Source organism: Anguilla rostrata, chromosome 15 (genome assembly GCF_018555375.3).
Source record: "Anguilla rostrata isolate EN2019 chromosome 15, ASM1855537v3, whole genome shotgun sequence".
Taxonomy (NCBI): domain Eukaryota; kingdom Metazoa; phylum Chordata; class Actinopteri; order Anguilliformes; family Anguillidae; genus Anguilla; species Anguilla rostrata.
This window is the reverse complement of record NC_057947.1, coordinates 19536081-19562439: the sequence shown is the minus strand read 5'-3', so window position 1 is coordinate 19562439 and position 26359 is coordinate 19536081. Positions and strand designations below refer to the sequence as shown.

Below are 26359 nucleotides of genomic sequence, written 5' to 3'. Positions count from 1 at the left end.
AAGGCAAAAGAAGAAAAAGAACAGAGTTCAATTGCAGTGTGCTTAGCTGGAGTTTAAACTTCAAGTTTATACCCGAAACCACATAACTGAATTACAACTGGAACAGCTAATCTTTGTTTCACATATTAGAATGGCTGATACAGTTGTAATGCAGTTGCGGTTGTAATGATGCAGTTAACCCCAGTGTCTCACTTTGCTATCTTTTCCATAGATTTTAGTGAATGATATCCTTTTCTACTAACCCTTGCACTTTTTTTTACCTGGTTTAATACCTTTGTCAATGTTAAAAGAATCTCCATTAATAGTCAGCAGGAGGCATACTATATGAAAGCAAAATTATATTTTCCTCTAAGATCTCCATGCAATTTTTTATTTTATTTTATTTTTTTCTTGAACATGTACTAGCAGAAGCAAGAGCTGAGTTGAATTCTATAGTATGGGAAAAACAGGAATAAGACAACATCTGATTTAAAGGTAAGCATAAATAACTTATTTTGTCTTTTTGCCAATCAGTGGTAACACTGTGTGAAAGCTTCATTCAAGTGAAGGTAGACTTCAGCTCAAATCCACATACAGTATATATGTTTACATGTAAATAAATTAACTGGATCACTCACCAAATGAGTGTCATATCTCACAAATAAATTGTGATGCCTTGTTTATTGTCACTTCTATTTTGGGAAGACCATAGAAAAAATAGCACAGTAAACAACAATGATTATACATGCAGGTCCAGCAGTCAGAAAAACTTCTAGGAGAAAACAGATAGGCAATTGGGGCTAAAACATCTTTAAAAATCCCTTTGACAGGTTTTTCCATTAACCTCTTGACACAGCAAAAAAAAAAAAAAACTTGTCAACAAGGCAGTTGTGGATGTCTGCATACATATATAACTACCACTTTAATTAGACATTACATCACTGCATATGTCACAGGCTACCAAATCTCACAGCACCTACACACCTCATCTTATATTAATGAGACTGTGATGTATCCATCAGCACAGGGCAAGTTTTACTATGTGATATTTACCATGTGATGCTGACATAGAGGCCTACATGATGTTGATGTTGGAATGATGTGGCTTTCTGTCATGATGCAGTGGCTACATTAGCACCTAGGAGGAGGGGTTAATTTAATTTTAAAAAAGCTCTGGAAAAATAGTGCTTTCCAACTTCATGGAGAATGGTAGTCAGACTTTTTCACATTGCGGGTGGAAGTTTAGGTTCCGTTAGCTTTAGATTAAGCCTAGTGACTAAATGTTACAAGTTTGCGAAACACAGAAGTTGTTTGGACTCTTCAAAGTGACACTTGCAAACATTTTTCCATACATTTTCCCACTATTTTTGCTTTTCTGAGTTTTGAAGTTTTAATTAATTCACTTCTCATAGTTTTTTTCAAGTAACCTTAATGCTGATTAAACCTATACAGCACAATCGGTCTACATCAAATGCGTTTTAATAAGATTTCTTAGGATCTACTATTGTTGATTCACATGGCTACAATAACCAATGCGAGTAGACCAGTTTATCTTCAGGGTGATTCATTTGTAAACACACTTCTAATGGCTCAGTGTAGAACAGTTTTCTAATAACCCACTTCCCTTGGAAAAAAGGAAATAGAACCATTATAGTTGTCATCTTTGTGTTGTGGTTTTTAGCATATGTTCATGTCTTTATGCATTTCTAGATGTTGTCTTTACAATTTTAAAAGAACACTTGACGTCATTTAATTGGGTAACACACATTCAGGATTCTAGACAACAGTAAATTTGTTGAGGGAAGTGGCGTCTGTCTTAAACATCCTCTTCCTATACTGACTGAATTACATTACCAGTAAGCTGCACATATCAGCAAACAACCATGAGGCAACTGGATGGTTATCATACGTTTTTTTTAAATAGTTTTCAGATCTTTTCTGCTTCGTTGGATAACAGTGTAGAGATACATACTGTATAGGCTAGAATGCAGGGTGACTGCTGGATTCGAGCCACCGATTTTGTGACTTTCATGGAGCATATAGACGGTGCACTATCAATATGTCACCTAAGCACCTCACCATGGGTCAAATAATTTCTTCACCACAAATAATTATTTTTATTTTATTCAATAATTAATCAAATGATTTTTTTTTTTTGCAAATACCTTTTAAACTACCAACTTAAATTACCAAGTTGAAACAATATTTAGTAATTATTTTAAAAACATGTTTCATCTCATATTGACCAATTTGAATGTTACAACATATAAAAGTGTAGATTATTATTATTATTATCCAGTAACATCTGCATTTGTATCCATATTCATATTTCATTTTGATAGGTTAAAAGGTATTCCTTAAATAATTGCTTGTTATTGCCATTAAGACGGGTTTAAAATCCGTCTATACGTATGTAGCATGTTATATTTTAGTGTGTCGTTATGTCATTAATTATATGCATTTTGGTCGTCTTAAAGACAGCTCGTCCCATAAACAACATGCATAGCACTCAAATTGATTTTGCTAAATCAGCCCTGTGTGCAAATGCTATGTGTAATATACCTACGAAAACTGGAGAAATGTAAACACCAGCAAACATATTTCTAGTGGTTATAATGAATAACCTATCTTTGAATGGTTACTGTGGCTACGGTAGTCTCGTTAAAACCAGGTTCTTCAATACTCGAGTCCTACCATGTCTAGCCATTATTCTCCAGGCGGTGGCGCCGTTCAGCCTATGCCGAGTTGCTAAAAAAAATGTGCGTCTCTTAGCAACGCAGTCTAACTATTTCAGGTTGCTCTGTGATTGCTGACCTGATTTTCTGTGTGCGCAGTTGGAGGGTAATTATCAAAGACGCTGGACTATATCATAACATGACTTTTGAAAAAAGTTTGTCAGATTGGTTGATAGATTCACGCCGCTAGTTGGTTTGGGTATAACGTTAAAACTAGATTGGAATCGAGACGGAGGTGTCCCACTTGTCTGCTGTCTGCAGAGGCCGTGGCTCTCAGGTAAATTAACAGTTAAATTAACATTTCTTGAAAAATCTGATCGTTTGCTTGTTGGCTAACTAAAAACCTTTGAGACTTAGCTGGATACATTTGTTCGGCTAAGGACGCACACGTTAGATGCTGACCTAAAAGAAATCGCTAGCTGGATAGCTAAGGTTAGCCAGCTAACAGTTAATGTGGATTAGAGGCTAGCTAAGGTTGCAGGCTCAATTGTTCAGCAATGGAAGCCTAGCTTAATTCTGAAACAACCAAGTTGGAAGTAGAGTAACCTTACTGCCAACATTACACCGTTAAGCTATTCTAGTTAACTATCGTTCGCTCTGCCCACAGCTTCGTGTAGGAATGGGATTCACGTTGTTGATACCCATACTAGTTGGCTAGCTAAATTGCTTAACGTTATTGTCCATTTAGGAACGCGTTTGAATCGAATCACTATTTCGCAAACTAGTTTCATTTTAGAGAGTAACTAAATGTGCATCGGGTATAGTAAACGACAGTTAGCTAGTCCAGCGAGCAAGAGTTCCATATGGCGCTAGTCTGCTATTTAACATTAACATAACGTTAGCTAACTGCTTGCTTGGCTACGTGTGTAACAATTTCGCTAGTCTAGGCTGCTGGTTGTAACGTTAACCAAGTAGATTTCCAGAACGCAAACTGGCAAGCTAGCTAGCCCAGGGCTCTACTGTGCTCTTGTTTTAGGAGCATGTGAAAATGTAATGTGTGCTAACTGGAAAAATAATTTAGGAGCACATCCAATTTGGATGCTCTTAAATTTTTCAACTATTTAGGATCACGATTTGCTTCTTGGTTAGCTTGCTAGCTAGAATAGAGCCTGGAATTCTAACCGTTTGCATATTTAATAGTTTTCCTTTTGATTTTGTAAATAGAATAACGCTGTGTAGCTTAGATGACGTCTTCAAGTTACAGTAACAGCACATTTGGCGGAATAAGATTGACAACCCAAGCTAACCATAGGGATATTTGCTAATTGTGGTAATTTAGCCAACTATTAAGTTATGAGTTAGTTACCGAGCTAACATGGTTACAGGAAAATTAACTACACAATTTATGTATGAAAACATGTTAGCTGGATAAATGGCCAGCTGGCTAGCTTGTCTTATTGGTATGCTCTCTTGATGGGATGTTATAGCCGCCACACAGATCTCTGAACAGACTCCTCAGGACAAATCAACATGGGGTTAAAACATTTAGCTAAGTAATGCACCTTAAGCGGATTGAGTTGGCAAGCTGCGTATCTGGTTGTTTCGTTTACAGTTCGACATTTACCTAGCAACGAGGCCTCTACATTTTAATATGTTGTGCATACTCTTTGGCTCATTTTGGTATTAAGAGGTTGTAAATGAATGAAGACGATTCGTCGTTTGGTTTGCAGTCTGTTCGCTATATCCGGGGTCCTCTGTGTGCTTTAAACAGGACCAGCCCAGAGAAACGCAATGGGGCTGTTCGACAAGTTAGCAGGATGGCTGGGACTGAAGAAGAAGGAGGTGAATGTGTTGTGCCTGGGTCTGGACAATAGCGGGAAAACTACAATAATCAATCAACTCAAACCGTCCAACGTAAGTCAAAGGTCTCTCTCACATGTCTCGGTACAAGATCTTATCCCGGCACTTTTCCTTCGAACGTCTGTTGATCTGTGCAATTGGTCTTAACGAGTGTGCGACTCAGTTGTCACAGAAATACTACTTATACGAGACTAATCGAATTGTTTTTGCTACACATTCGTGGCATGTTGTTTAATGTTAAACATTAATGGCGCAACCACAGTTGGAAATGTCAGGAAAGTCGGTGGATATATTAGTCATCCTAACCTTTCCTGGCAGTACCTGTCAAGTATTGGCTAGATGCATTTATGCGATATTAGATAATTAGCAGACAGATTAGTGGGGATTTCTCTGCCTCCACTTAGCTGCACGAGTAGTGAGTTGGGTCACACACATCTCAAATGACAAGTGGGTATCTTCAGTAGGGCCATGTTTTTAGTCTTTGGTGTCAGATTACTTTTACTAAAATGCAGTATCCTTCCTGGCAATGAATGGAACTTTGTGAGATATTGGGGTAACAAATCTGCTGTTCGGACAGTGAGAATTTCAGCAGGACTGTTGGTGACCTGTTTCGGTTTACTGAAACTCATCTGGCAAATGACCCATAACGCAGAGGGTGTCACCTGGGGGTCTGTGGAAGAGTCCCAAGGGTTTCTGAGCAAAATGTAGAAATGCCTTTCCTCTTTTAAACAGCTTTTCTATTTCCATATTGCTTTAATTGCATATCAGTGACTTAACAGGCTTTGTCTGGTAGCGTTATGATTGTTTTTAGAAATACATGGTCGCTACATATCAATGTATCCATTGATATCATCTTCACTGTGTGATAAAAATGAACACAGCAAATCCATTTAAATCAGGAGGGTCAGATCAATATTTACAGTAAACTCAAGTTCAAGTTCAGCAGCTATTTTTTCTGAATATTCCCACTAATATAATATCTGCCATTGATGTATTGTGATGCTGGAAATTGGTCATTGCAGAATATTAACTTGAGTGAGCATTCAAGTTCACACACAATGAAGGCATTTTCCCTTTTCATATTTGAACTGATAAACATCACCACATAGCTAAGAACGTACTTCAGATGGTCTGTTGCAGCCAGATCAGGGCTTTATGTTTGTAACACTCAAATTTAAGGCTGATTTATGTGAAATACTGATTCAGAGTTGGATGCAACAAAGTCTGTTCCTATTGAATCTGAATGGTAATCAGACATCTTGTCAACATTGCTTTGAAAAGATAAGAATTGTTAAAAAATGCTTTTTGTAATGTACACCTGCATGCTTAATGTATGAAAACAGAAGTGTGTGTGGGATTCTTCTTTTTTTTTTTTTTTTTTTCAAATAATTTTATTAATGGTATTCGGTAAATTGATATTCAGTTAAAACTAGAGTACTATTTGAAACCATAAATTGATGAACGTATGTGATTTTATACTTGTAAATATCAGTCACAGTACATACACTGTAATTGCATTTGGTTTGCTCCCAGGCACAGACGCAAGATATTGTCCCAACAATCGGCTTCAGCATAGAGAAGTTTAAGACATCAAGGTAGTGTTTTTTTTTAAATAAATTCACATATTTGTTTTATTTAAATGCTTGTGAAATGTTAAACATGGGATAAATGCAATCAAATGTTGTTTTTACAACAATGAGACATGGAAGTTTTTTCTTTTTTTGTACGCATTTGCAGTGGAATTTTGTCTCTCTTTTCTGCAGTCTGTCCTTCACTGTCTTTGACATGTCTGGCCAGGGCAGATACAGGAATCTGTGGGAGCATTACTACAAGTAGGTTTGCTCTACCTTCATCAGGTACCAAAAATGTAGGAGCCAGTGTGCCTCCCCAATGAGAGAGGCAAACACAGCTGCGTTCAATTTTATTAAACCTAGCAATTCTGAACAGTTTAGGGGGAAATACTAGTATTTATCTTAAAATTTTATGGTGTCAACATGAGCTGTTCTTATGGGAGCTATTTTTGTTGTATTCATTTCCCTTATTACCACATGAAAAGAATTGGTAGACTTTCAATCTGTAGAAGTCTGTATGTGTCCTGATATGATTTGTGCGTTAACCTGGAGATTATTGATGATGTGGTGTGGGTGTTGGTGCTTTTACTGTAGGACATTTTGTGCCTGAGCTGAGCAAACTGTTGTCTCCACAGAGAGGGCCAGGCCATTATATTTGTCATTGACAGTAGCGACAAGCTGAGAATGGTTGTTGCCAAAGAAGAACTTGACACGCTCCTAAATCATCCAGGTAATAAAACTGGTTCAGTCCTGTAGATTCACTGTTCTATGTCAATTTTTTTTTTCCATTAACTTAATTTATTTGGCCTTGTGTATGATATTCTACTTTTTCAACTGGACTTTATCTTTGCTACAAAGGGAGTAAATGCACCAAGTGACATGATTTTATGTATTGAAGTAGTGAATGGGATTAGGATAACAGGTATGCCATCTCATACTGCCATAACCATACACCAAAGAGTGTTTGGTAGGGTTTTCTGCTAAAATGACTTGGGTCTGAGTCCTTAACCCTTTGAAGCTGACCAACACAGACATGGGGAAAACATGCAAACTCCACACAGACAGGATTCAAACCCAGGTTATCCACTGCACCGGTGCCCAAAGCTTTTAAACATGTTAACCATGTACAACAAGCTGTTTCCATTCAATGCGTTTTACATTATAGGTGATTAGCAGACACGCTTATCCAGAGCGACTTACACAACATTATAAAGCAATGGCATATCCTATTGAGAAAGCTGTATGATGTGGTCACTCTATACAACCTATTCTCGTAATGTATGGCTGTTTTCAGACTTGGTTTGTTTCAGCCTCCCAAGTGGACTCAAACTGATGACCTTTTTTGTGTATATGTGAAATATGGATGTGAACAATTTGTTGATTCATCAAGTGTCAGTCACGAGCACGTATGGCAAATGTTAAATATCTTTTTTTCTTTTTTAAATCTTTTGAAAACTTTAACATCGCCTTAGGTCTCTTACTCTTGTAATCTGGTACTTCTAACAGTCAACTTAATTTTCATATTGAGGCAATAGATGCCTGTTTGTTGTTGTCATTTACTAGAAAAATCCCAAATACATTCAAGCATGCAACCAATAAGGATTTGTGCATGGGATCCAATTTGAAGGGAGACTGCACTGGTTATCAGGCGGCTCACTGAATTCTCTGAATTTTATTTTCCCATTCAGACATTAAACACAGAAGAATGCCTATTTTGTTCTTTGCTAACAAAATGGATCTGCGTGAAGCGCTGTCTTCAGTGAAGGTTTCGCAGTTGCTCTGTCTGGAGAACATCAAAGACAAACCCTGGCACATCTGGTAGGCGACAGTCTCTCTGCTTTTACACAGACTGCATTGGGCTGTTTTTATACGGCACACACTGCATAAGGACAGCACTCATGCCAAACAGTGACGGTCTAGTGGTAGGAAAAACTGGAGATCCTGTTCTGCCTGACCAGACCTTTGAGGGCTGCACTTTTTCTTAGATGTGTGAACTGTTGTTTTATTACATAAGACACCATTTGCATGCGGCTCTAAAAGTCCCGGTTGCCACGCCCCCCCCCCCCCCCAAAAAAAAACAAGCACGGCTGTGGCAGGTTACCTCCTGCCATTTCATTACAGAATTTCCAAGGTGCATTCTAATTGATTCATTTCCAAATTGACATTCACATAAATAAAAGTAGTGATACTTTTAAAAAATGTTTTTTTCTTAAAGTGAGTTGAAATGGGGTTTTGTTGAATGGGGGGAAGTGTTTTGTGAAGTCTAGATAGAGAAAATGAACTGTTTTTTTTGTGTGTCTGTTTCAGTGCCAGTGATGCAGTCAAAGGTGAAGGCCTGCAAGAAGGGGTAGACTGGCTGCAAGGTACAGTGTGCCAGACTGCTTATATGGCTGACCGCTATCCTTCATGTCTTAGTGACCGGAGTGCCGTTCATCTCTTTACAGTGTGGCTTGTATTGCATGGCAATTTGTTTTCAGTCCTCATGAAAGCCCTACAGCATGTTGTGCAGTCATTAAACACCATTTTGACTTCTTTTTCGTTTCACCACATCCATAGAACAAATTACTCTGTAAGTACGATACGTGTTTGCCTATAGTGTTGTAGTGGTATTGTGTGTCCTGTAGTTAGAGCATTTGTTCTTTTTTGTCATTTGTTTGGTTGTTGTACTGTCCAGTCTGACCACTCGGTGTAATTTTTTGCTATCATAAATGCTCCTGCAACAAGCTATATATCATAAAGAATTCAAAGAGGAGCAGTATGGCTGATGTTTCCTTTAATTTAGAACTTGTATCTCTAAGCCCTGTGGAAAAAATGCACAAGTCACTTGGTTAACCTAAGTTAAGAGTACATTCACAAAGATGGCCTCCCATCACATTTAAAATTGGTTCAAAACTATGGTACCTTAATATTGGAATACTTTCCCTTATTGGTTTGTAGACGTATCTGGTGTTATTATAAGCCTGTTTGTATTTGTTCTCCTAACAGATCAGATCAGAACAATGAGAACGTGAGAGATTAAGAGAACAGGAGCTGTGTTGGAGTGACGAGCGTGACGAGCACAGTTCCTGCAGGCCCGGTGTGAGGCTGTCCACAGAGGAAGCTCATCAGGCGTGGCCCCCCCGTCCGTGCCTGTAGTGACCATTCAGATGAGCTGGGGAAGGGGGCGCTAAAGGCTGAAGAGGCTCGGTTGTAGTTCTTCCTTTTCTTTCTTTGGGCTGTGTATATTGATTGCTACACCCACGTGCTGGTAAAACTGGTGCTGTTCATCTTCTATTTTATGGCACCCAAACTAGGAAGAACTAGCAAGATTTCTTAATCATACTAAAACACTTTAAAATGGTATGCTTTTTTGGTATGCTAATTTTAATACATTTGTATCAGTTGAATGTTGTATAGTTGTCAGAAGCAAACGCTGAACATAAAGCTTACTGTCTATTATATATATTTGTGAGATCATCTGCAAAGTGTTTGTTTATTCGTAGGGCAGTGCTTATCCCGGTGCCTTATTTACTGTTGTCTTTCCCTTGCTCATACTCAAATTAATGAGCTATTCATAATGCAAGAAAAGCAAATCCCTACAGTCTAAGGTTACAGAACACAATAAAAAATGTTAAAAGATAATTTAAAAATAAATTAAAAATAGGAATGGGACCAGAATACAATAGACCCAGAAGTTGTGGTGAATACAGCTGCCATTGGAGTTGAGTGTTTAATTAAAACATGGATATGTACAGACAGAAATTGTACAGATTTTCACCATCAGGTGGAAGAGTAGGATTATCTGTTGTTTCTTTGAAAACATCAGGTAAGTCCAGCTGCAGCATTGCATATTTTAGTGTGCTTACTGTTTTAGTTCAGTTTCTCACTGTTAGCTGAGGTTTTAGAAATTATTCTAGCTGGTGCCCACTCCATGTTACTTTTAAACCCTGTGTACTATTCACCTGTTGCCTGTAAACGGTAATAGTAACATTTAAAATGGGCCCCAGGTGTGTTGTGTAAAATGGCCTTTATGACGAGGCACACCTTCATTCACGGTCTAACCTTTAGAAAGTTGACATCTCATCAAGATCTGCGTTTGTTCATTGAATAATGACCTAATCACAAAAGGCAGCTTGGGCAGAATTATTCTTTTTGCAGCTGTGTTAGGCATGTAAAAGCAATCATTTTTAGTGCCACTGCCAGTGTCAGAAATCTTGAGTTAGGTTGTGATTTGCTTCTGAGGAGTTTCTTTGTTACACATAGTATCATTATGTTATTTCAAAGAGTTATTGGCCACCCCCCCCCCCCCATTAATAGTAACATTTTTGGCTTGTACAAATTGCACTGGCCTGTTAATCAATATTTTAAATGCATCTGTCCTGGATATCTATTTTCATCAGTCATTTCTAGCTCTGAGAGGATTAGCTTGCTCCTGCATCTTCCAACCATGTTCTGACCCAGATCACACCTGGACCTACAAGGGGGCAAGACCACAGCAAATCTGCCTATTTCCATCAGTTTTTTAATAATCACAGACAAACATCCAGGAGATGTTTGTTTTACAAGGCACCATGGTGTTGCCTAAACAAACTGTGAGCTGCTCAGAGTAATGAAATCCAACTTGTGATGAAATGAATGTCACCACCTTGTAATTCCGGTCATATTTGTAGATGATTAAGTAAAGAATTATGGTCTTGATATGGATGTGTCGGATTTCCTTACAAACAGCTCTGCTCGTTCAATAGTCACATTTAGCTGTCCGGTTCAACAGTTGGCTCCCTCTGGAGGGTTTGCACCGTCATCTCACCCTGTAGTAGTAATCAGAAATTCAGCCCACCCTAAACTGTTGGGATAAGCATGGATGTAAAATATGTTGATTAAAGAACAGGGTCTGGAGAAGGGCTTAAAGAACACAAAATGACATGAGATCTGTGACAGGCTCCTCAATTAGAATTAGGATTGGTAGTGCAGTTCAGGGCACGGCTGGGCAAGCTGTAGCTGAGATGAGCTGAAAGGTCAGATGTCCCTGCCAGGTGCCTTCTGTAGATCACCTTTGTGCTGTGAAGAGCTTTTTAACTGGTGTAGATGACAGCTGTTGTTCAGCGAAAAGGGATTCTGAGGTACTTAAGTGAAGCCTCGCTTTAAAAGAACTGATTATTTCATATTAAAACGGCATCCCAGAGCGGATTAGAAGTACTGTAATGCAACTTTAAAGAATAAAATCAATTCATCTTTAGTGGACTGAAAGCACCATTTATCTCATCAAGTTCTGCAAAACTGCACCAAAAGAATAAACCAATTAACTGCAGCTTACATCTTTAAAACAGTATTGAGAATGGACTGTGCAATCAATGCATGAATGTAAAACTATTATACCAAAAAAAACCCTTGCACAACATACAGTTCCACATTAAGTTAATAAATTATATAATATACATAAATAAATAGTAAATAAATAGGAAAAACACATTTATAAATATACTACTTTAAGGGGAGGAGATTGACAGAAATAATTGGGGAAACTACCAATTACAAGTTCTCAGTGATTGTCTGCTATTGAGTTCATGACCGGGGTGGGGATTCATTGCTATCTTAAAATGTAAACCTTAAAATGTAATGAGATGGCAATGTCTGCATTTAAATAAAAAACGTACATGGTTCCCCTTGGCCCTGAGGTTCTGCTTGTCCTGAGGGTCAGTCCTTCTTGAGGAACATGTAGACCATCTCTGTGTGGAAGTGGGAGCTGGCGTTCAGCAGGTTGCAGAGGCTCTGGAATGTGTCCAGCTCCTCATTTCGCTCACCTTAACAAACCGGACACAGTGCGGCACGGGAATGCCTATCAGCTGCACGACTGACCGCCATTAACAAGTCACTTCATATGCACACAACCTCTTAGTGTTTCTGTTCAGATAATGTACACCAGCTCCGTGAATGTTTTATCAGTGAAAGGTATCAAACCAGTTGCTAAAGAATAATAATCAACACTATCTGCAAGAAATGACTTTACAGAATATTTACTGGACTTTTGCAAGGATACATGATTAGGCTGCTTAATGTAATACAGAACTAATGATAGTGACATAAAAATTAACCGATGAAGCAAATAATGAAACAAAATGACTTTCCTGTAACTGTTGTTTGTGCAGTACAGGCCTTAGGTGGAGAAGAATTCAGTTAATATAGCCCATTTAGTGAATTACAAACCAAAGTAAACATTCTGTGTGTTCAGTGTACACCCTTCTGAGTGTGTACTGAACAGCGCACCTGGAAATCTTAAACTTTGCAATTTCTCACAGGGAATAACCTTCTTGCCACAATGTTTACTTGGCCCTGCACATCTAAGCCTAACGCCTTTTTGCCATATTTCTTGCTCCTTCAGTGCCTATTTTACTTACACTACAGTCCAATGGGATTAAAATACCTGTGCCTTTAAAAAACTTAGATGAGATTTCAGTCAATATAACAATTTCCCTCCCATCCCCAAATCTGTAGAATGATTGGTAGACTTCCAACAATTTAACTGTAATTTAATCCAAAGGAGGCTATTTTAAGAAAAGTCGTGTCTCAGATCATTTTAAAGTAAAACTCATCTTTTTGTGTTATTTTAGGTAGAAATGGAAATAAAAGTTTACACTTCGATTTTTTATTCAGTAAATGCACATGTATTAACTGAATTATTCTCTACCAATGGCTTTTAAAAAACAAAATAAAAACACAGGTAGCTTAATACTTTTGGCCTGTAATGTATATAGAAGTTATGCATATTGAGAATATGCATTATAACAGATAGGATTTTCTTTCTGTCTGTTGCTACCAGTATGAGGTTGCCAGATTAATTCAGGTTTAGTTGAGTTTTGGTTGGTAGCTGGGATTATCCATCCACTCTGATCAAGGAAAACAGCTCTGATGTACCACCTTTTCTCATCAGGTGGAACCTAGGTAATACCTCAGTACATATTTTAAAGCCTATTGTATGCAAAACAATAAAATGTAACCATTTTTGTTAAATTCTGAAGTGCATAATTAGTGTGCAAAAGATGGGGAGGACTGAGATCACTCACCTGCCATGATGACCTCATACATCTCCATGGCGACCTCCGAGAGCATGCTCTCCACGCCCTTGACGAAGGACCACTTGTCTTCGGACGTGGGGAAGACCTTGCAGATCTGCTGCATCATCTTCACCGGCCAGGACATGCAGAAGCCGTCCTTCTCACACACCTGATGACAGATAAGTAGCTCAGAATCCTGTTCCTGCACAGAGTGGATCTCCGCAGGAGGCTCAGGGGACGGACACTAACCAGAATGAGGAAGACGATGAGGCGCGAGATCTCCAGGAAGCGTCGGTTGACGGCCCTGCTGGCCAGCACGCTGTAGCAGATGCTGTTCCCGCACAGCACCAGCAGGCGAGCCATGTTCTCCATGTGCCAGGCCTCAGGCACCACTAAAGCACAGGAGAACACCCTTACACAGGTTCATCATGACAGGAGAACACCCTTATACGGGTTCATAATGACAGGAGAACACCCTTACACGGGTTCATCATGACACAGGAGAACACCCTTACACAGGTTCATCATGACACAGGAAAACACCCTTACACAGGTTCATCATGACACAGGAAAACACCCTTACACGGGTTCATCATGACACAGGAGAACACCCTTACACGGGTTTGTCATGACACAGGAGAACACCCTTACACGGGTTTGTCATGACACAGAAGCACACCCTTGCACGGGTTTGTCATGACACTGGAGCACACCCTTACACGGGTTTGTCATGACATCAGATAGTATCAGCACCAATATTATTTTCAGCAGAAACCTGAATTAACCTTATTTTTTGGTGAACTGTTCCAGTTTTTTGTACACACAGAGAAAGCCCCATCACCAATTAGTACATAATTCATCTTTGGAAAACACAAGGGCTTTGCTTTAGCCAGACTCTGAGTTCTGATTGGCTGATAATTAACTAAAATAAGCAGCACTGTTCACATTTACTGAAAAACACGCCCAGGAAGTTCAGTCCACCTTTCAGTTCCTCTGTAGCTCACCAGTCATCTCCTCTATGATTCCGAGCAGGGTGTCAGCTGACCAGTCCTTGGCCTCAGCGTCGGTGTAGAGCAGAATCACAGCCTTGGCCAGGTCCCAGAGCCCGCACTGCGCCACCACACCATCCAGCATCTCGTGCCAGCCAATCTTACCTGGGGGTGTCAATCGCACGCGCTCAGTGCAGCTGAACCCAAAACCGCTCCACTGAAACAGGGTCTTGTCCTTCATTATAGATTTCTTACTGAACCAGCACAGGCAGCTGCATTAGAATAGCTCTGCATACTGTTTATTGAAAAAATTTACTGGTAACCAGAATGGTGTACCCTCAAGTCACAGCTGAAATAAATGGCAAGTTTAGCACATAAACCCTAAGCTCTGCAAACTGCCCTGGGTAAGGGTGACTGCTGAGCGAACAGATAGCAACCTTTTATGTAGGATATTAAAGAGCACAGAATGTGCATGCGGTGGCGGGGTGTTCACCGTCTGGGAGGAGGGGGCCGTAGAGGACGAAGAGCAGCCGGGCCTGGCTGACCATGGGCCAGAGCTTGAGGATGCGGGTCAGCCAGAACAGAGTGTCCCGCCGGTTCTGCCAGGGGTCCAGCAGCACGTTCCTGCAAAACAGCCGGATCTGCAGCTCCAGCTTGTGGCACGCTCCTGAGCAGGGAATGAGGGAAGATGCAGCTCAGCCAAATGCACAAGGTACTCCAGTCAAACATGCACATCGCCTGTTCCTGCTCTTCAGGGACTTATTAAAATATCAGCAGAGAGGCCCTCTCTGTGAAACACACACCCAATAGACCTGTATTGTGCACACACATAATTACCCTCTTATGGACTAAACGTTCCTGTTAAAGAGAAACTGAACACTTAAAATATACCATGCCTCTAGAGAAGAAAAACTCTATGAACACTTCTTTGTGTTTGTAAATAAAAACACTTCTCTTTGGAGTAGTATTAACAAAATCATTCTGATAAATTAAACACTTCTTTAACAGTTACATAGATAGAAATTACTTTTCTCTGATTTTCTCAACACATAATTTAAGGGGCATCCAATCTTATCTGAAAAGTGCCTGTGTGGGTGCACATTTTTTTTATTTCAGCCCAGCACAAGACACCCAATTCAACTACTTAACTAATCACAGTCTTTAGTCAAGACCTTGATAAGTAGAATCAGGCATCTTAATGCTGGGCTAAAACAAAACCTGCACCCACACTGGCCCTTTTCGGATAAGATTAGACACCCCTGATCAAAAAATAAGGAATGTTCTCTGTTGTCCCCACAGTAGTGTTCCCAAGCCAAGTTCCCAGGCTAAAATGGTTACTCTGCATCACCCAGGTGATGCACAGAAACAGTAACAACCCTAAAAACGCATGACATTAACAAGATAAACAACTTATCACCATAATGCATTTCTGCTCAACAACACAACTTCTAACACTACCACACTATAGACTCTGTTATCTATTATACAAGCAGACAGCTACAATAACGATGACCCACCAGGCTTTCCATTGACAATGGTCTCGATCTTGCGGGGAAGATTGGTGAACTCGCACAGGAAGTTGAAAACACGATGGCATTCCAACTCATCCCAACCGGCTATCAATGTCTGAAAGGGAATAATGAAATTTAAACCACATTGCAGTCCGTACTGACTGGGGGCTCAATCACACATCCTGCTAATATCCTTATACTCCATGCTGCTTGTGGGGATAGTGTAGAGAAAACGACATGTGCTCAAGATATCAATTTTAAATTATATTACGCTATAATACATACGGTACAAATATGGATGATAGAAAATATAGATAGATTAATAAAATAGACATGATAATACAAAAAGGGGAATTAAAGAGATGGAAGCATCAGTCCTCCATGGATGTTTATATGCAGTTGCTTGTTATGTGAAGAGTCAGCTTCCCATTAGGGATGAGGTATTAACTACAAAATAGCATACATTCAGAAAAGGTTTAATCATTTTTCAATCAGATAACATACACATCACATACTTAATTGTGTGTATTTTGATACAAATGTGGGTACATAAAGTAAAAACATGCATCCTGATTGTCTTATTGCTCCTCACTCATTCATACACAAAGCTCTGAATAAACCTGGGATATCCTTAAAGCTGTCACCTGCAGAAACACTCCATAGCTGGCAAAGCCCAGACAGCCAGGAGATGACGTACAACGCTCCATTGTGAAACAGGGGACCTAAAATAGAATGTAGCAATATACTGTTACTTAGTCTGTATTTAGCTAACTATTCCAGCACAAAACATCTCATGGAATTAAACAGAAGATTCCTCAGTTCAACACTAGTAAACTAGTGATTAGTAACATGTGTATAAACATATACACAGGACTGGAACTTGTAATAATGCACATATGCACATACACAGTATTAAACATTCACACAAGCTTGTTTTATATTAAAACTTTTCTTGCTCTGGCTTCCCTCACCTGTCTCTGTATAGTACATCTTACCTGTGAAAACTTGCTATAAATAAACTTTAACCTGTCCTTTGTTGGCAGCAAGAGGGTGCATCTCTTGAACAACACTCCTGAGGCAACAAACACAAACATTACATTTAATGACATATTAACTTCCGCTTTGTCAAAAAGTATACCTATAGCCCTACTTCAGTCATGTTGTATGACTTAACTGAATGCTTACAGAGCCTTATGGCCAAGTCAGGCTGCTTGACATTCATACCACTCACATGAAACCCAATGTAATACATCAAATATCAACAGCTTCAGCAGATGAATGAAGTAGATGAACCCAGGTGTCTTACGAAGAGGCCTGTAAAGGAAAGGCAGTGTAAGCAGCCTGATCTCACCGAGGGACCTGTAGTGGTCCATAATGCAGTCCTCCTGTGTGGGTGAGGCAGAGTGGTGGAACTTGAGCATGATCATCCTGTTCCTCCAGGCCTGTGTAGACACGTAGCCCGTGATGTAGCTGTTGATGGCCTTGGACACCATGCTGAACACACTGATGTCCATAACTAAAAAATACAAAAAAAAGAACAGGATGCAAATGCATTAATATTCTCATTTGTGAAGGACAAAGGCCAAAATACTTTTTATGCATCTCTATACTGATCGTTTATTGGCACAAGAAGACAATCTGTGACTGTAGACTCATTATAGTGAAGCATTACAATGTTTAACCAGGGCCTTTCGTGTAAATCCTGTCCTAAATATCCCACAAATCCGTATTGAATTTCTCACAGTAAAAGCTAGATCAACTCATAATGCTCAAAGTGGAGTGGGGGAGGACCATAGAGGGCTGCTCCAGCTCTTTGGACACTAGTAGCCCGCCCCCCCATCTCCCATAGCCAAGCAAGGCCTTCAGACACAGACAGCAGTGGTCTCGCCTACATGCGTGTGCAGCTGAGGCTGACTGGTAATCTGCCCAATCTGGTGTATCTTATTTGCCTCTGTCAGGAAAGGATAAATGCACAACCTGCAGTGCTGCTGTCTGTTCTTTTCCTGGGCACATTTGTACTTTGCAGACCCTTTACTGGGTTTTCGGAGTACCTATTCATGGGTTTCTCACCCCTTCTTTCGCTTTCCTTTTCTTTGTTCAAAAATGTGTTTGTTTGTAATTGCAGCCCTACAGAGGCAACAAAAAGCTGTTTGGCAATTTTCTTCATTTTAGTTGCTATATTCTCTCCTGACCTATCCACTTACCAGCCTGCAAGGTGGCCACACCTGTGACTACTACATGCAGTTTTAACCTAAATCTTATGCCCATTTTTAACTTAATCTTGTGGGCTTTTTCTAGCATAATACAGACACTATGAACCAAATCCAGTTTTCTTTTTTAAACTGCTCTGCTGCTGCTTGGCAAATAAGGAAAGTTTCCTGTGCATACCAGAGAGGCACTCCAGTACCATGTCGAGCACCTCGGCAGGGAGCCTTTCAAAGAATCCCTGCATGGTCCTGCACTGGCTCCTGGTGGAGACTGTCCTGCTGGCATAGTGCTGCGCTTTGCAGCTGCGGTGGTATTTGTGCGTCATCGTGAAGTTCTCGCTGATCGACTCCATGAAATAAAACCCTCGCAACTTCCTTCCCCAACTCTGCTGAAACAAGGAGTGCACAGCTGTTACCCTACCACAGTTCAAAAAACTTCTGCGTGCAAAACCATTATACAGCTGGCAAATAACTAACCAACTCAAGCTAGTTATTAACGTGGGAAGTGTAGTATTTCTCAGGGATGCTTAACAGTATTGGCAGATCATATCTTAGCACAAACAACGGTATCCCAATATGAATCACCATGTTCAGAAATGTTGCTTAATTGTCACCTGGACCTCACATACTATTTTTAGCTTATACAGAGAGACTGTTATCTAGAATATGCTCTCTGCTTTATAATCCTGCAAGAAAGTTCAAGTATTTTTAATACAAATAAAATTTAATTCGCTTATCTACGTCTATAAATGTGAAAACTTTGCTCCATTTTGAATGTTTTCTTAAATAAAACGAGGAGGTATCAGCATAGGTATATGGCCAGATAAATATAGTTATCTGATATTGGCCATAGAACTTCCACACTGTGCGTGCATGGTACTGGTCAAAACACACGTAGAAGTTCTCTGGTCTTTGTTAACTTCAGGTTTAACGTTATTAACGCAATATAGCTCCGTACCTATTCAGTGCAGCACTGCTTGACCCAAACCCCTTAAAATGTACTACCTGGTCGTCTCGACAAGATGTGTCGGTCTTCCCCAGTGTCATCACAAATTCTACTGTAATTATTATTTTTAGTTTACAATACCGTTTGCGTTTCTCTTACCACTGCCACGTTAAAAGCATTTTCGTACTCGTCTCTACTGCTAGCAGAGGTAGCTAGCGAGCGACGCCAAAGCAAACGCTCGAGTAAGCAGAACGTTTTATTAGCTGTATTAGTAGTCACTTCAAAATTCTTTGCTTCGTTCGTGCTAAAGTAGTTACTGTAACGTTTTGGTTGTCTTGCTGGCGAAATTGGGTCGTCGCTATTTGCTAACCTAGCTAGTTAGCTACAGGCAAACTAGCTAGTCAAACGAACGGTGCTTGGCAGTCTAGTTTTACCAGATTTGATTCAGTAATTCTTATTTAAACTATACTTACTTGTCACGTTGTTTTAGTTATTGTCTTTGAGGGATATTTCTGTAATTATGGTTATTTGGAAGTTGAATATTGAACGGCTTTACTGAAAAGGCCACCTGGCCACCCCTGAGCTACCTCTCTTCAGCAGCAGCGCCAAAAATCTTAAAGCTCAGTGCCTTGGAAGCACGCTCCACTCCCCGCGAAACCCGCTCATCTCGCGCCAAAACTTCAGATCTGAGATGCCGCGTGCAAATAAGCATAGATGAATAGTAACTTTCTCTCTTCATAAATAACTCGTTTTTAATATTTTGATCTCAAGATGGGGTATTTGGACTGCATAGGTTTAATCCATTAGTGGCCAGCTAACTGAAACCTAACGTGAGTCGGTGCAATTACAAACCCTATAAGAAGTAAATGATCACATCAACCTTTATTGACATAGTAGCCTACCTTGCGTGCAAGTTTGCAGTAGCCTTGAAAGTAATTAAGATAACAACAAATAGAAACTCAATAAAAACTGAGTTAAATTAATTGCAGTGTTGGTGGAACTAAAAGCATAGTAAAAGTATGATTTTAAAAAGTATATAAAACGTAAAGGTAACAAAATATTTTTTTTAATGCAAAAAACTCAAGTAAGGTGTCTCAATACAGCAACACGGGGATATATACATTTACTTTTAAACACATTATCAAGCATTCACAAGGTTAACTTTTAATTCACAAAACATTTTAGAATGAAAACTATTGTGTCACGTGCAATATTTTACAGACTAACACCGTTTAACCTGTAATTGCATAAATTAATATCTTGGTCCTTTTAGGATAGGTTAGGTTAATGTTCACTTGAAATAAATAAATAATATCAAAATGCTGGTCCTAATGATGTAATGACTGCTTGGAGGATTTTATAAGGACTGAGTTGTACATTTCATCCAATGACGTAATCAGCAAGGTCAGTGTGAGCTAGGTGTCTGCAGCATAACCTATTTTTTTAGTTGTACTTCTATAACAAGTTTACTTTTACAACAATTACACTTCAATGACAAGAAGGGAAAATCATAGTCAGTGTAGTACCAAGAGGAGATAACTCCCAGAGGACATTTAGCTATCTAATGATTATGTACTCAGGATAAATTTCCCAGTCTATCAAACTGAGCAACCAGAGGAATGTCCTTCTTAATGGATTAGACTGTTTTCACTAAGGCTATTAACTTCCACATCACAATGGAGACTACTGCAGTGGGCACACGGCATAATCCTGTGAAGGGTGCTTGCTGGGTAGGGCCTGTCCATGTTCTATCTTGCCGTGTGTATTCTGCATGTTCTTTAACCATGTGGTCGGTTGTGGAGGAGAGGGACTCACTGCATGGGATGGTGGAATGATGTTCGGTTGAGTAAAGGCCAAGCATCTTGGCTGGCTGGCAGATGGGAAGCAGTCGACTCTACAAGTTATACAGGTAGGGCTGCCTGATGCCCGATTTTTTACCGGAATATCCGGTTTGTGGTTCCGACTGGACAGTATAATGTCTGATTTGAGTAATTGATTGAAACAATTTTCCATGAATTTGGAATGAACTTGCACCTCAATCACTCAACCTCAACCCCCCCCAGATTTGCAAAAGGTTCTGATAGTGATCGAAACTGCATCCCCCCCCAGTCCAAGATTAGTCCTAAAAGCACCCGTCGTTTGCGATTAAGCTTCCAGTTGTGCATGTTGTCTAGTTTTGACAAATTCTAAATCTGGAACACTATATACATACATTAATATCATTGCCTTTTCTTGTTTGTTTTGTTTTTGCATTATGTGGTATAGTAGCAAAAATAGCTTTTGCAGGTCCACTCATGTGTAAGATGAGAGAATTTCACACTTTTTCCATTTTATTATTCATTGATTCAGTGTCATTAGTCATTAGCCATAAGTTGCTGTGCAAAACCAAAACAAGTGTTGTTAATTATGCTTGGTAATTATGTATTAATTTGTTGATGTCCCAATTTATCTCCAACAGTCCCTCTTTCATCTTTTCTGCCTCATCTCTTTTCCAGACTTTCTGTTTAGACAAATGAAGCATTGTGAATTCTCATCAGAAATTAAATAACTTAAATAAAAATGGTGATCAGATCGATATATTAAAAACTGAACACAGATAATGTACACTCTGATGATACAGATGCAGTATAGACAATAATGCATAAAAAGCTAGCGTGTGAGAGATTGTATGTTGTTGTAAACAAAGCTATTACTATAGCTCGTGTTGGCCTAATTTTAGCTGCCACACCTCTTGGAAGCATTTGATGTAGGCTAATGTTCTGTGGATTGATGTGACACAAATTCACAAATGAGGGCTGATCTGTCCATCTGATCTTTCAGTTTCAGACAAGGATACGTATGGTTTCCATCATATCAATTAGAACTTAAAATACATTTTCAATGAAAATGTGTAGTGCAGTGTTGGGAGCAACACTGTGTTATATGTTTTGCTTTAGCACCAATATCAAAGATTTAAAATAGTTTCTTTCTCCACATAATGTCTTGCACCCAAATGACAGTGATCCCTGAATGTATACGCCTGCAGACTGCAGCTCAGTATGTGTGTCAGACCAGAATAACCTCCATATGAGAGCAGGAGAGTTTTTTTGCTCCCTAGCTGTTCTGAAGGCCTGCTGCACAGGCTTTGTGCACAAACATCTCTGTGCAGCATCACTCATGTCACGTCACTGTGACAGCTCTGGAAGTGCCTGATGAAGTGAAGTGCTGATTCTGTCCACTGGCGGGTCAACTCCCCCCTCCCCTCACACGTCCCACAGCAGCGCTCCCCCCCCCCTCCCCCAAACAAACACCACTGACAAAACAATAACCCCTGTTCCCTGTTCCCCCAGTAGCTGGAGCAGAACCATATCCGCTCCGGTGGCGGTATCGCCCGATCCATCTGACTGGGGCAAGGCTATATAAGTGCCAGCGCCTGCTGGGGCAGGGAGAGGGCACGCATGGGAGGATGCCTCCGGGACCAGGGAGTGACTCTGCAGGTCACTGGTAAGGAGCGGCTGGGGTCCCCAAATGCCCAGAATTTCTATTCTATGGAGAGTGAATGGGGTTGCTGTATGTTTGTAGCCTTGGCGTTCAATATATACACACTGCTGCATTTGTGTGAAACTCTTTGCAGTCAGTTCAGCTCAGAAGATATGCAGCTCTTGTTTTTAATGATGAAATGAGGGAAGTGTGTGACCGTCAGGTCACGTGTAGACCCTGCTGCCAACAAGCGATGTATGGAGCCAGGGTGTCCCCTGTGCCACTGTTCTGTGTGGCTCTCCCTTTCTGTCCTGGAGTAAATCACCCAGTACAATGAGGGCCCTGTGTTCATTTTCTAGCTGTGGAGATGGTGCAGCTGTGTCACTGTGTGTGTGTGTGTGTGTGTGTACGCGTACGTGCATCAGCTTCCGAATTGCGACTGACATTTTCATGGCGCAGATGTTTTCTCAACCCACAGCTCATGAATAAAACCGACGTGGCACCGGCTGCTCTGTCCGCCTCGAATGCTACGTTTACTCGAAATTCTTTGCACAAATCTTCAAGAGATGCCTTCTCCCATTTGGTGGGTGTTCCACAGATGTAACCATAAGCTGCAATGACTTATTTAAAAAATCCTGTTAAAAAAAAAAAAGGCAACAGGAAATTTGTTGTCAGGAAATTCAGGGCTGAGGGTTGTCAGGAAATTCAGATGCTGTTATTGTTTTATTTAAAGTGCACGCAGTCAGGAACTGTGATACAAAGCAGAGCACTTTTCTATTTTACTTGATAGCCGTTGGATTCAGCGCTACTATGCGGTTTGTTTGGGCCTGAGGGCTGCTTGTCCATCATATTCCTGTGTTGGTACCCTGGGACACTGATGGCTCTGGCGATGTCACAGAGGAGCCAGTTCAGGTGCTGGTGCTATTGCCTTAGCATCTGATGCTGTGCAGAGGGGAAACCAACATGCTTGCCATGCCTGGCATACCAAAATCTCTGGTGACATCAGTGTGCCACACCAACATTTTATTTAAATTTTATTTAGCCAGGAAGGTCACTTTGAGATACTATATCTTTTCTTCTGGGGAGTCCTGATCCCCAGGATCTTGCTGTTCATCTTTGTGAACTACAGCAAGCACAAACATGCACAGTCCTCCAGAAAGCTTGTGTTTTTCCTCCTGTCCATTGATTAGGGAATCTGGCCAGTAATTTGGCTAAATGCCCAGTAGCACTCATGTGATTTAGACACGGTCAGAGTCACCTGCAGCACAGATAAAAAGAAAAGTTGCAGCCAATAAAAGGTGTATGTATCATCCCTGAGGTAATCTGCTCCTGTGAACTTCATATCCCTTGTGTTTAAAAACAGTGACGGTAATTGCTTCCCTGAAGATTTCCTGTTACAAAAACATATTCCAGTCATGGAAAACACAAGATCCTAAGCTGTTTTCAAATAAAACAATTCACACTTCTGTACTAACACTAATTTCAACATGACAAGGAGACTACAATGGGAGACTAGATTGGTTAACAAATCTTGCATCAAGTCTAAAAGATTAAGGTTTATGATGAAATCAATGTGCAGGGTATTGGCCCAGGTGGGAGAAGCTTTTGTTTATGCACACCAGATAGTTCACTTTCAATGTATTGTGAAGTCAGCTGGTCATTATTTATATAAATGTCTAAAACAAACCCGTCATCATACATCAAAACTGTCTGGGCTCATCAGAATATCTTCTAAAACCAAAAAATATTCATTCCAAAAAAATGTTCCCTTTAAGTTTCAAACCAAATATTATTACACGTGTAAAATAGTCTCTCATTTTGTTTGGGAATTATGCAGTAAAAAAATAGAGCTTTTCACAAAACTTGTGTAGGTCCCTCTGTGATTTGTCACGTGGAAGCCTACCATGTTGAATGAGGCTCACTTGTTACAGAATCATTATTTGTGGAGAACAAAATCGTACCTTGGGTGTGGGTGTCAATGGATGTTGTATAAAATATTGTAATCAATGTAAGATTTGTCACACATTTTCTGGTTTACATTCAGGTGTTGTGTCATCAGTGTGGACTGACTGAGGCCAGGGAGGATTATGGGAGGAACAAAGGGCATGGAAACTTCCCTGTGTTAGATCCAACAGCAATAACAAACAGAATGTGCCATTTTTATGACCCTGTGGTTAAACATTTACTCTGTCGACAGTTTCTATTGAACTGGACTTGATGAGCGATAGAAACTCAAGACAAGAAAGTCATTTCGCCATTATGGTCTCAAGAAAGAAGTCACACGTTTGTTCTTGTCCTTCTGAGGAAAGATTTTAGTTAGAGAAGAACTAAGATATAGGTACATTCACTGGTATCGTGGTGTGGGGGGTTATGGTTCCTGATATACTGCGTTCAGCCTTTTTTACAGGTTTTTTTTTGTAAATGCTTAATTTCCCCACTCTGCTCTCCTTAGAGACGAACAGAGGAGACTCAGGAGGACGGGAAACAGGTGAAGCTTGGCATCGGCGGCGTGTTTTCATCACGGAGGCTGTCGACCGCCACTAACAGGGAACACCAGAGACTCCACAGCGGGGTGATTCCAAAAAACAGCACCGCATGCTCAGCCGTCCGCTGCACCGCCGGGACTATTACTCAAAGCAGGGAGGTGTGACCGGAAGAGAAGTTTGAAAACAAGCAGGTTTGTTGTCCCTCCTGGTTTCTGCGGTGATATAATTAAACGTATTGACATTAAAGATAAGCATACTGATCTGACGGAGATGGCCCGCACAGTGGTCCAGCTCCTGGGCTTCCTCCTGGGTCTTGTGGGCATGATTGGCACTCTCATCGCCACGGTTTTGCCGCACTGGCGCCGGACGGCGTACATAGGGTCCAACATCATCACGGTGACTGGCTACATGACGGGACTGTGGATGGAGTGCGTGTGGCGCAGCACGGGCATCTACCAGTGCCAGGTGCACCGGTCCCTGCTGGCCCTGCCGTCCGACCTGCAGGCCGCGCGGGCGCTCATGGTGCTCGCCTGCTTCGCCTCGGCCTTCGCCACCGCCGCCTCGGCCACGGGCATGAAGTGCACCCGCTGCTTCCACCGCTCTTCGTTCAAGAGCACGCTGGTGGTGGGCGGCGGCCTCCTCTTCGGGGCGAGCGGGCTGCTCTGCCTGGTGACCGTGTCCTGGACCACCAGCGACGTGGTGCGCGACTTCCACAACCCCCTGCAGCCCGGCGTCAAGTACGAGATCGGCCAGGCCGTCTACCTGGGGTTCTTCTCCGCCTTCCTGAGCCTGGCTGGCGGGGTCGCGCTCTGCCTGTCCTGCGAGGACCCCCCTCGCCGCCCCCCCCGGAGCTGCCCCCCCCACGCCCGCCCCCACTACCCCCCGCCGCCCCGCAGTGCCTCGCAAAAGCCGCCTCCCCCGTACCGACCCCCTGCTGGCCGACCCCCTGTCCACAAGAGCAACCACGTCCCCTCCCGCTACTCGGCCTCCAGTAATGGGTACAGACTCAGTGACTACGTGTGAGTGGAACAGTGCGCTAACACGCTAATACAGACATGTCTGCCAGGCCTGGTTTGCTGCGTTTGCGGGAGATACCAGTTTACAAGGTCTGCTTCTAACACCACAGTGGAGAACCTTCTTTGTGCCACTAATGGAGTGTCTGGAGATTCTGGTGACAATCACAGACATAGCAACACCCCAATTACTGCTGTGATGGAGTCACTCAGTGCTAACTACATTCGTCTGTTGTAAGTCTTACAGCGGCCCTGTCAGTTCTAGGTTCATTTGGGTTTTTTTAAACTTGCAATATTGACATGGTTTAAAAAGGAAAGAAATGATTGACTGTTTACCTTCATCCTTAAGCGATGAAATGATCTACATCTTCCAGGCTAAAATAGAGATTTCTTCTGTTATCACAGGCATTTACTTTCCGCATATAATGACTGAGATGGTTCGGTGACATTCTTCCATTTTGTTTCAGCTATCAGCCACGTTTGCTTTAAAATATAAAAATGCATTTTAGTTTAAGATGTTTATGTCTGCCCTGTTCTATTTGTTTTACCAACTGAGTATATACATGTACATACAGGTTAATGTACATATGTATAAATAGTGTATTTGTAAAGGATAAACCATTTTAATTGGG

At 41.0% G+C, this 26359-nt stretch overlaps 3 protein-coding genes across 7 annotated transcripts; 2 read left to right on the top strand and 1 right to left on the bottom strand.

Moving 5' to 3' along the window:
- Nucleotides 1–2718: 2718 nt before the first annotated feature.
- Nucleotides 2719–10764, top strand: arl6 (ADP-ribosylation factor-like 6). 2 transcript variants are annotated; one of them, XM_064310585.1, is made up of 8 exons: nt 2719–2991; nt 4426–4568; nt 6048–6109; nt 6278–6346; nt 6721–6815; nt 7774–7903; nt 8393–8448; nt 9071–10764. In XM_064310585.1, exons 2-8 carry the CDS (start codon nt 4446–4448, stop codon nt 9094–9096), a joined length of 561 nt encoding a protein of 186 aa, XP_064166655.1. In that variant the 5' UTR covers nt 2719–2991; nt 4426–4445; the 3' UTR covers nt 9097–10764. The 2 variants fall into 2 exon arrangements, with proteins under 2 accessions (XP_064166655.1, XP_064166656.1); XM_064310586.1 differs by lacking the exon at nt 2719–2991 and adding an exon at nt 3124–3146.
- Nucleotides 10347–19461, bottom strand: LOC135240709 (F-box only protein 47-like). 2 transcript variants are annotated; one of them, XM_064310579.1, is made up of 11 exons: nt 19239–19461; nt 18005–18209; nt 16968–17132; nt 16612–16688; nt 16261–16338; nt 15623–15731; nt 14599–14772; nt 14121–14270; nt 13366–13508; nt 13126–13285; nt 10347–11865 (listed from the first exon to the last, which is right to left on the bottom strand). In XM_064310579.1, the coding sequence occupies exons 2-11, from the start codon at nt 18174–18176 to the stop codon at nt 11759–11761; spliced, it is 1335 nt and encodes a 444-aa protein (XP_064166649.1). In that variant the 5' UTR covers nt 18177–18209; nt 19239–19461; the 3' UTR covers nt 10347–11758. The 2 variants fall into 2 exon arrangements, with proteins under 2 accessions (XP_064166649.1, XP_064166650.1); XM_064310580.1 differs by lacking the exon at nt 19239–19461 and having other exon boundaries at nt 18005–18212.
- A 988-nt stretch (nt 19462–20449) lies between these two features.
- cldng (claudin g) lies at nt 20450–26359 on the top strand. 3 transcript variants are annotated; one of them, XM_064310583.1, is made up of 3 exons: nt 20450–20678; nt 22102–22252; nt 24681–26359. In XM_064310583.1, the coding sequence occupies exon 3, from the start codon at nt 24985–24987 to the stop codon at nt 25735–25737; it is 753 nt and encodes a 250-aa protein (XP_064166653.1). In that variant the 5' UTR covers nt 20450–20678; nt 22102–22252; nt 24681–24984; the 3' UTR covers nt 25738–26359. The 3 variants fall into 3 exon arrangements, with proteins under 3 accessions (XP_064166653.1, XP_064166651.1, XP_064166654.1); XM_064310581.1 differs by having other exon boundaries at nt 20453–20678; nt 22099–22252; XM_064310584.1 differs by lacking the exons at nt 20450–20678; nt 22102–22252 and adding an exon at nt 24072–24566.